Consider the following 10,106-nt stretch of genomic DNA (forward strand, 5'->3'; position numbering starts at 1 on the left):
GCCACTGGACGCACTGCCCGGCTCGTCGGATTTATTGTGGGGCCGAGGGAGAGATCAGGGTGAAGGCCGCGTACAGGGTGCCGAGGACAGGCGGGGGAACCCCGTACAGGCCGAGAGGGCGCACAGGGACACGGCCCGGGGTCAGGTGCTGCGCTTGGTGTGGATGAGCAGCTCCCGCTGCAGGCCGGCCTCAATCGTGGTAGCTGCCTTTCCCGAGGGCAAGTCCGTGATGAGGGTGAGCTTATTGAAGACGCCTCGACCAAAGTAGTCGGCGACGACGGAGAAGCCATCATTGGAGCACCTGAGCTGCCGGACACAAAGCAGCAGCATCGACAAATGCCTCCAGGGCCTCTGGCCTCCACCCCCCCTTCTTTTCGCGCCCCACGCTTACGGCCTCTTCATTAGAGAGGCAGCGGGCCGAGTCACTCCTCGGCTATTCTGGCAGCTCAATGCAAGTGCCACATAAGCGGCTTCCCCTGCTACGGTTTTCTGCCGCCAGCCGTTCCACCTCTTGTTTCAATCCTACGTTTGAGCCACACACCGACAAGGTGATGAACAATTATCTCGAGCAAGAAAGCGACTGCCTCAGCTACTCTGGTTTCCACGCGTGTTAACAAGTTCTAGCTAACATCCCATTCTCGACCTCACCACTGCAGCCTTGGGAAACACCATGCAGACACAATACTTTTGGCGTACCCCAACTGCATGGTCCCGTCCCCATTCACACAACCCTTTTTCTCCTTCCTCCTTAATTTGTTCTATACAACCTGTTGACCAATAGGTCTCTATCTGTTTCGGTGTCAGGTGAGAACAGTTTCTCTTTCCTCTTTGAAGAGCATCAAGGACTCTTTATGCCCTACAATGCAGTCACCCTGCGGCCTAATGCCTCATTACTCATAGTCAACAGTGACCTTGATTACAAAATACTCTCACCTTACCCTTCCCTACCAGCCTCGAGGGATCTGTAAATGAACCTAAGCCCTATTTATTTCAACTTGCTAAGACAGGCAGTATCACCCTACCTGATGCTGAAACTGGTCGTGCAGATCTCTCTTCTGCTCCTGGGCTCGGATCATGTCCATCACTTTGCGATTTTCTGGCATGCAAGTCGGACATTCGGAATCGCTCTCCGAGTAGCTTTCAAAGCAATGCTGGTGGAAGGAATGACCGCACAGGAAGTGGACCGAAGGCAGCTCCAGGGCACTGGTGCATATGCTACACTTGGTCTTCTGAAAGATCTTGGGACTGAGAGAGCGAGAGGAGGCAAAAGGGCAAGAAAGACAAAGTATATTTTTCCTTAATAAAAGAAAAGGACAGTTCTACCCCATTTAAGATGAGACAGCACACAGTCCCACACCTTGCTTTTAGCTCTTCGATCTCCTGCCGGATCCTTGTAGTTTCTTCTCGGTATTTCTGAATTTCCTGCTCATCCTTCTCTATCTGGCTGCTCTGCTTCTGCAGCTTGTTGACAAGATAATCCTTAATCACAGACAGCGTGGCTGTGGAGTTATGAGCCAGCGTCTGCACAACTGAGAACAACCGAGGTGTTAGTTTCAACAGAAGCAACAAAACTGCAGCTACGCTAGTCCTACCTGGACAGACCGCTTTCCTGCAAAAGGCCACTTAGAGGCAAAGGCAGTCAGCATTCTCACTGAATCGGAGAGCTCATCTAAAGTTTCATCTAAAGATTTCAGTTTGACCTCTTCCAGAAAGGGGTGACTGGGAGCACATTTGGATAGCTCAGACCAAAAGGGGCAAAGCAAGGATCTAGTGGATTGGCTTCCAGTTCAACTTCTCCACTAAGGCACAGCAGGAGTTTCAGCAGGCCCTCCACCTCCCCACACTGACAGGACAGAAATCACGTACAGACATCTCTACGACTGATCCTGCAGATCTTTTGCCCTAATCAGGGACCTGTGACTGGCATCACTTTTCCCTATAGAGCAGGTCATTACTTCAAACGGTGGGCTCAAACTTCATTGATGCTTCTCTCAAGTTTCTCATCTACAGAGCGTGCTATAAACTAGTTTGGGTTTTGGGGGTTTTTTTTGGGGTGCCACATGTCATTATTACCAAGCAGCGGAGGCATAAGATTCTTGCTCTCGATGCGTTTCAGCACCGCAGCAATATACTCTTTGCAGTCCTCCTCCTTCCGCGCAAAGTAGCCGAGAGCCTGCTCCCAGAGACAAGCCTCTTGGTCTCCATACGACTCGCACACCTCAATCACCTTCTTGTACTGCTCATTCTGCATGTGGTAGTGCATGATCTGTTGGAAACTATGGGAGAAAGAGGCTCGTCAGCTGCAACAATCTCTCCTTTCGAGTTGTTACAGGGACCTCAGGTTTTCACCCAGCTATGCAACCCCCAGGCATTCGCACAGAAGCCAAGACAGGTCTGTCATTCACTCTCCACGTAACTGCCCTGCTCAAACAACAAGATATTTTCAGGTGAAGAATGACCTACAATTCCCATCTTGAGATACTAAAGAGGTCGTTACCGTTGTAAGGCAGGGACATTTCTGGCTCAGAAATCTCTGTGGGGTGGGGGGGAAGGACAGGACCCTACAGACAAGAGCAACACTCACAGTTTGCCCTGCTCGTAGAGGTAGAGGACACCATCCTTGAAATTGTGCATCTGACATAAGACCAAGGCCTTATCAAAGACTGTTTCGAACCTTCCACTCTTCAGGAGGGTGAGGGCTTCATTGTGCAGCTTCTCCTTGATCTACCGAGAAGGGGGAGAGGTCGAGGAGAGCCACACACACACGCACAGAGAACATTTTGCACCAAGACCCGACAGCAATTTGCAGCTCCTTCCAAGAGGAGGACAGTTTTGCTGTTTGCCCTCTATCCCTTTTAAGCACACAGGACATGACTTCTTTTGCCCAAACAGCCAGCATCCTCAGAGACCCAGGCAAGCAAATGGAGCTACTTTTGTGGGAGAGGCATCTGCCCACAGAGGTCATATTGTCTGCAATCTGTTCTTAAATAAGATTCATACAAAACAAGCTCAGCCTCACTGAAAGGAGTATTCTCCCAGCTAGCAGGCTGCTTTCCCATTTATGTGCCATTTGTCCGGCATGGCCTTGTGTTACCAATGCCCATCTGGAAAGGTTACAGGTTGGCAGGAATGCAAACAGGATTCAAAGACACCAAATCTCCCTCTCAAAAGACAAAGCTGGAGGAGCTCAAACCTGCTCATCTTGTTCATGTGCCCAGTTCTGAAGTCGAAGTTCCAGTAAAGTGTCGTAGACACCCTGCGGAGAGTCAGCCTGCACCTCAGTCATGTGCTCCAGAAAAGCCTTCAGTTCTCGGGAGTTGTTTGCAAAGACTGGAATGAACTCCTCTGAGTTAGCCTGTAACACAGCCAGAAAAAGTCAAGCACCCAGACCAGTCGCAGCCAGACAGGTACTTCTTCCCTGCTGCGCAGAGTGCTCATTCCCAGAGTCTGTGACGCGATGGATACGGCACAGTATGGGATGCCGATTACGGCAGGAATTGGTTCTGAGCAATAGCTTTAAGTGCTCTCTTGTCTCTGGGACTACCAGTACACCAGGACGAGGCTTCTCATTATACCTAGAACATCAGGCCTGCACCACACGGCGCGCGGGAGCGCTGGCTCGCTGTGAAGTTACTACTCGAGAGCAACAACTCTCGGTCAACGCAAACGGTACCTTTTTTCCTTCCAGCATCCCAGGGCCTTCATTGTCTCCCGACGGTTGGTAATCAGTGCAAAGGATCTTCAGCAATTCCGTGGTCTCATTAGGGACATGGTGCATCAGGATTTTACCATACCGCTTCATGTTACTCTCTGCCTGATCAAAAGGCAGCTTTCCAATGTAGCGCAAAGCCTCTTGGTAGTTCTGCAGAGGCAGCCAGCAAAAACAAAACAAAAAAACCCCAAAATCACATGACATCAACTTCTGCTCTCCACTTTGAGGTTAGGACAGAAAACACTGAAGACATGCTGGGAGTATGCCTTGACCACCGTTTGCTCTGAGTTATCACCTGGTTCACTATTCCTGCTTATTTTCCTCCTCAGGGAGGAAGACTGGCTGTGGCCCAGGGGAAAGAGAGCGCAACTTAGGTCAATCTCTCTCTAACGACCCTCCCTCCTCTTAAAGGGCACTGTTAAAAGCCGCATCTGAAACAGAATGAGTAAGGCCCTCTGATTTCCACCCCTAGTCTACCACACGAGCTAAAAGCGGAAAGCCAACACACAAGCAGCAGCAGGTGTGGTTACTGCTGCCTAAGCAGTCCTGTCAGCACGCTAGCCGCAGGAAAGACATCAGGGAAACGGTATTCTCACTAAAGAGGAGGCTAGAGAAGTGGTATTCTCCCCAGTAATAATCCGGGAGCAATACTGTCGCCTCACCTTGATGTCCTCTAACTGGATTTTGAGGTACCATTCGTGATGCGCATGCTTCTCTGCCAGGTACACAGCGTGGGAGTAGTAACCCGCTTGACGAAGCACCCTGATCGCCGTTTCCACATCAAAGCGGACCTCGCTCTCACTCGTCTACAAGAACAGAAGCAGAAAGATGGTCCCTCAGTGACATTCCCGCAGGCCACAAGCAGCAATCATTTACCTAAGAGGAGGAAAGCCAGAGCAGGGACAACTTAGCACCTCCCACGCAAGGGAAAGAGCACACGTGCAGAAAGGAAATAGTCTAATTGCCTTTCGTCAGCTTGCCAGTCACGCCGGCAAGAGCCAGCACACTCCAGACTCGCAAACTGAGAATGTAATCAGAGTTTGGAAATAAAGGAGCAAAGACAAGGCTACTGAGGGACAAACCCGCTCTTCCCTCTCTCAACAGCCCCACAGGAGCCAATTTACAATGTCGACGCTACCCCTTTGTCATTATTCTGATGATGTAACAACTTTGCACGATTTCACCTTCCTCCAATACCTTAATGAACTCCTCCAGTTTGGAGCTGTCTTTGAGTTTGGTATAGCAATTCAGCAGAAGCGTAGTATGGTCTGCATTGGCCAGGGACTGCAGGTGGAGTGTCTGCAGATAAGCAGTGAGGTTGTGGATGCGCTGAGCGTCCAGGAATTTCCGAATAACGTAAGACGGTTCCAGCTTCCCTATAGTTCTGAGAGGGAAGAGTCAAGTCACAAGAGACCGTATACCCATTAAGTCAAAAGAAATGGGGATATTAACAATAGAGCTCGGAGAAGCCTTAACTTCAGCAGGCACCAACCCACTTGGGACCACTCAGCTACGCATCAGAAGTAACAACTAGTTATGGTGTACGACCACCCATCTACACGCACAGTGAAACAACCAACCCTTTACAAAGGCCGCGACTGGGACGACGGCGACAGCACAGACTGAGTTAATCCTCCTTTAAAGGAGGCAGTGAGAAGACAGACTACGCTCTGACCACAGCTAACTGGGAAGCCCCAAAAAAGGGGAACAAAAGCTACGTTCTCCTTCATTTCAGCCGCATAACTCCAAGTCGGCTTTAAACGCTCATGCCCACAGGGAGCAGTTTAGCCACAGTTATGCTGACACTTCATGCCAGTTGACAATAAAATACATGCCGACTCTCGCTAGACGTCGGGACTCCAAAGTTTCAGTTCTACATGAACGTAACGCTTTGTGGCGTTTTAAAGAGACCGAACGTGAAGTTTTCGGCAAGCCCCAAAACAGGCTGCTCCAAGTTTTAAAAAACCCCCGAGACCTTTTAAAACTGACATTAAGCTGTTGGAGCATGTTCCAAGAAGACTGCCATACACGGTCAAATCACATCACCTTGCCTAGAGCGATCCCTGGTTTATAAAGACGTCATCAGGCCCCACTCCATCCCAATGTGCCTCCATTATTCGTGTTAAAATATGATCAAACAGAACTTTATCCTGAGGCGTACAGAGCAATTTCCAAGCAACTTTTTCTGAGGCTTTTAATCTCACTGACACGTTCCTCTCTACTGGTAGAATTTTCACCTCAAGTCACGGCTTAGCTTTTTTTGGGGGTTGGTTTGGTTTTATTCCTGGGCTGAAACAGAAATCAAGGCTTCCGTAGCTCCTACGTGTACTACGTCATCATGGCTCTACAAGACCCCCGCTTACCGGATATACTGCTGGATGGCTCCATCATGGTTCCCCTTGTTATACAGATGATCGCCATACTGCCGGAAAATCTCTGACAAACCGTCGCTGTCCAAGTGGTGGCTCTTGGCCAGGTTAATGGCCATTTCAAATAAGTTCTTCCGGAATAGCATCTGTGGAACACAGGGTAAGAGCAGCGTGAGGGAAATACCACCCCGCAAAAGAAGGTCAGACACACCTGGAAAACAAATTGTTTCTTCTTGTTGGTGCTGTACGCATGTGTGTGCTCAGGCTTTTCAATACCAAATGCATTACAATGCCGGTTATGCCGAAACGCTATCAGGTCACTTGTTATGTAACTCGCTCACCTGAAAGGTTCGACTTTTTGATCTGCAGAGCCAGTACAATCTTGCAGACATAAGGCAGAGACTAATAACAAAACAGATTTACATGCCTCAAGTTTGGTTTGTGTGTCCTTCTCCTGCAGTACGTGAATCTTCCCATCTCTGGTCAGTACATACAGAGAACCCCACTCTGCTAAGACATCCACTATATCATCGAAGATCGAGCTGTATGCGATGAATTTGTTGCACAAGTCATAGATATTCAGGACTTGTTTGTCCGAATTCTGTGCCTCATTCCCAGCAAACTCTGACCTGGAGAGCAGAATAAAGTTTTAGAAGACAAGGAGAGCGTAACTGGAATTCTTGATACCTACGCAAACTAGGGATGTCCAGAGAGCAAGACAAATGGGGTTCATTTGGGCGATTAACCTAAGCAGACCCAGAGGCAAAACACCATGTATTTATACACAAATTCCACCTATGTGTTCGACTGAGAAATTCACAGGACAGGGAAAAAAAATCCCACTCATTCAGCATGCGCTACTCTCACAACAGAAGTTAATCGATATACGGGTCCAGATGAATCTTAACAACCTCTGACAAAGTTGCAATCGGCCCCCAAGAGCGAAGCTTCGCAGGGAAGGAGGAAAAAAGAGGGAAAGCAGGAAGCCGTAAGAGCGAAACGAACTCATCTGTTCCCAGAAGCCCTACTTCGGAGAAGTCTTTCGGTCCTTGGAGACAATGACGAGGTACCCCCGAAACCAGTGAACAATCAGCTTTTGTCCCTCGAAGGCAAAGCAGGGGCCACGTTCGTCTGGTTGATAAAGGTACACGCATTCGTCTCCTGCCACAATGAACTGGAGATCCTGGGAGGGGTCGCTGAGAGATGAGCAGCGCAGTCCACAACCGTGAGTGTCCAGCTCCAGGTGAGGATAGTCTTTCACTGAAAGCGTATAAGACTACAGAGGAAACGCAAGGTTTTGGGGATCGCTCCGAACCAGACTCTGAAGCCAATGCAATTTGTGAGTCAGAGTCTCATTTTTCCCAATTAACTTCCCACCTGGATGTTCTCTGTGGTCACCACAAAGAGATGCGTTGTTTTGCCAGACTGTCGGAACGCAAGGCCAGTAACCGGATAACTGCCTTCATGTAGGATCTGGGTCTTACTGTGCCGGTCTCGAGTGATGTCTCCTTTTGTAAGTACAACGCTCCCATCTGCAAAACCTGGTGAAGGGGACATATTAAACTGTTACTTCTACGGCACACCTGAAACATTATCCAGCGTCAGTTAGGGCAGCTCCAGTCAGAGACGACATCTTGCTCGCCAGCAAGGTATTAAGTAATAGGACTGCCGCAGGTTCTCGTGTCACGGAAGTATGTGCCAAACCACTCTCGATTCCTCCTGTTACAGTTCCAAGCCGTCACCCAGCTGCACACAGGATGTCACTGTTCAGCAAGGTTCAACTTGCTTTCCACACACCAACTTCACTTGCAGGTTATTTCTGTTTGAGTGTCTCTGTATTTTGTTTTCCAAACAGCTTTCTCCTCCGCCAACTGTAACTATCGTTCCAATTCACTGGCTTACTCCAAACATAGTACACACTGTGAAAAGACTAGAGGAAGATTTCCTAAGAGCGAGCAAAACGCGTGGTGTTCACAGCTTGCAGACAGCCCCAGTCCTGCAAGTTGTCCCAGGGTGGAAGGCCACAACGCGCATACGGAAAGCTTTTGGATTTCAGTGCAGGGACCAACTCACTGAAAGCGCCTGCAACCTCACAACATTGCTGCTCTTATTTTGTCAGAAGTTAAGCAAGAAGCATTACAAAGGAATGGTTAAATCCAAAGAGGGAAATCGGCTTTTTTCTTTGAAAAAAGGTTTCTATACAGAGCTTGGAAAAAACCTCTCTGTAAGATTAGGTATCACAAAAGCTATGATGTTTTCTCCTGTACTACAGCGAAAGCTAAATTTAGCACTAAGCTCAATAAACGCGTAACCTCACTGACTGGTGGGGAAAGATGACATCAGCTAAAAATACGTGCTTCCCTTTTAAGTATCGAAGTTATTACTGCCACATATACAGACTCAGGCTACATTTACGTATTTATCTCCTCAAGCTCTCTGACAGCACAAGATTCACTATCTCTCTGTAAGAATACCACAAAAACTGCGTGAGAAGAAAAACCGTCAGGACGTTCGATGCTGATTTTTGTGCTAGCTATTCATTTTCCCTACCTCTGAGTGAGGACCATACTATTTTTCTTAAGCACTAGCTTAAACTGTACTAACAGTGCAGTTTTACTTACCAATAGCCATGAAATTAAGATTCTCGTGGACAGTTAGGCAGGATACAACTGTGGGCTTGTTACCCGGTATCGCTGGAAAAATTCGTGTGCAAAGAGGATTGCCGCCATCTCGCTTCTCCAGGTTCCAGACTTTAACCTACAAACGATGACAAGCCGGCATAAGCAAAACGTGAGGTATTAGGAGGCTGAGACCTGGCGTCAGATGTAACAGTGCCCAAAACGAGCAAGCTGCTCGAGGTAAGGAAGGTCAACCGAGGTGATTGCAATAGTCTTAAGAACGACCCACAACACAAATGCATCTTCCTCTCTTTGTCAGCGGACTTACCAAGGGGTTAATTCCCTCTTCATCCTCACCAACAGAAACCAAGATGCTGTGCTGCTTCAGCTGGTACAGATGCGTCACCCTGAGCTTGTACGCTTGGAAACTACTGAGCTGAAGGGAGCGAGGCAAAAACCAAATCTGACCTTCCATATGTAGATCGCAGTTAAGGTGTGCAAAGGGAAAAAAAAACCCCAAGAAAACACAACCCCACGGCTCCCATCGTACCGGGATCGAACCCGTTCACGCTCGCCTCTCGCTGAGCTCTGGTGAGGCCGCAGTCAACGCGCTTCTGCGGGGCGGCCCATGGGCAGCAAAGCATCCACCGGCATTTTTCTCCGAGAGGCAAAGGCCAGGCAAGCCTTCCAGCAGGGAGCTGCCGCGCTCCCGAGGCCGGAGCCCCGCCGGGCCCGCGCAGCCCCGACCCGCCCCACCCCGCCGCAGCTCCTGGCCCCGCCGAGCCGCAGGATATCCCCGAAGACGAGGCTTCCCCGGCCCGAGTCGCAGACGGCGATGCCCGGGGGCAGGGCGAAGGGCTTCCCGCCGGCCCCCTCCGGCTCCTTCACCGTCTCTCTGTCAAAGAAGACGAAGCGGCGCCACTGCAGGTAGGCAGCCATCTTGGGGACGGGCCCAGCCCCCGTGGCTTCTCAGGGGAGCGGCTTCCCCGCCCCTCCGGGTCACGAGGCGGGGCAGGCGGCATCGTACGGCCCGGAACGTCCCTTTGGTCACCGGGGGTCAGCGCTCCCGGCCGCGTCCCTTCCCCACTCCTTGGGCATCCTCTGGTGCCGTTTTCCGGCAGCAGCGGCGGGCAGGGCTGGCACACGGGGGTCCTGCACAGCCCCAGGCCTGTCCCAGGAGCGGGCTGCAGCAGGACGGCCGGAGGCTCCCAGGGCAGCAGCAACCCTTCCTTGCTGCGCATCATCCGCCTCCCCTTCTGGCGCTACCTGCTGGGCTGGCCTCCACACGATGCCGGAGCCGGGGCCGCCCGCGGCCTGTAGCACTGGCTTTTTTCCCACCCCCACACTAGAAATACTGACATGTGAGCTCCTAACGCGGCAGAGCTGTCAGTTTACAGTTCTAAACCA

General features: G+C 50.3%; 1 protein-coding gene across 1 annotated transcript; it reads right to left on the reverse strand.

The window, feature by feature from the left end:
• Nucleotides 1-14: 14 nt before the first annotated feature.
• On the reverse strand, nt 15-9,659 carry VPS11 (VPS11 core subunit of CORVET and HOPS complexes). The gene is made up of 16 exons (XM_075521140.1): nt 9,490-9,659; nt 9,028-9,172; nt 8,703-8,838; nt 7,459-7,622; nt 7,110-7,357; nt 6,509-6,710; nt 6,076-6,227; nt 4,910-5,096; nt 4,375-4,518; nt 3,674-3,862; nt 3,194-3,355; nt 2,585-2,724; nt 2,074-2,276; nt 1,358-1,529; nt 1,023-1,245; nt 15-306 (listed from the first exon to the last, which is right to left on the reverse strand). Exons 1-16 carry the CDS (start codon nt 9,636-9,638, stop codon nt 142-144), a joined length of 2,781 nt encoding a protein of 926 aa, XP_075377255.1. The 5' UTR covers nt 9,639-9,659; the 3' UTR covers nt 15-141.
• Nucleotides 9,660-10,106: the final 447 nt, after the last annotated feature.

Source organism: Mycteria americana, chromosome 19, assembly GCF_035582795.1.
Source record: "Mycteria americana isolate JAX WOST 10 ecotype Jacksonville Zoo and Gardens chromosome 19, USCA_MyAme_1.0, whole genome shotgun sequence".
In the NCBI taxonomy this organism is placed as follows: Eukaryota; Metazoa; Chordata; class Aves; order Ciconiiformes; family Ciconiidae; genus Mycteria; species Mycteria americana.

Coding starts and splice junctions, on each gene's coding strand:
- VPS11 (XM_075521140.1), bottom strand. CDS start 9,638: ATGGCTGCCTACCTGCAGTGGCGCCGCTTCGTCTTCTTTGACAGAGAG. Junction 5,097..6,075: donor GCCATCCAGCAGTATATCCG/GTAAGCGGGGGT, acceptor CTTCCCTCTCAG/AACTATAGGGAAGCTGGAAC. Junction 307..1,022: donor ACGACCAGTTTCAGCATCAG/GTAGGGTGATAC, acceptor TGTGTCCGGCAG/CTCAGGTGCTCCAATGATGG.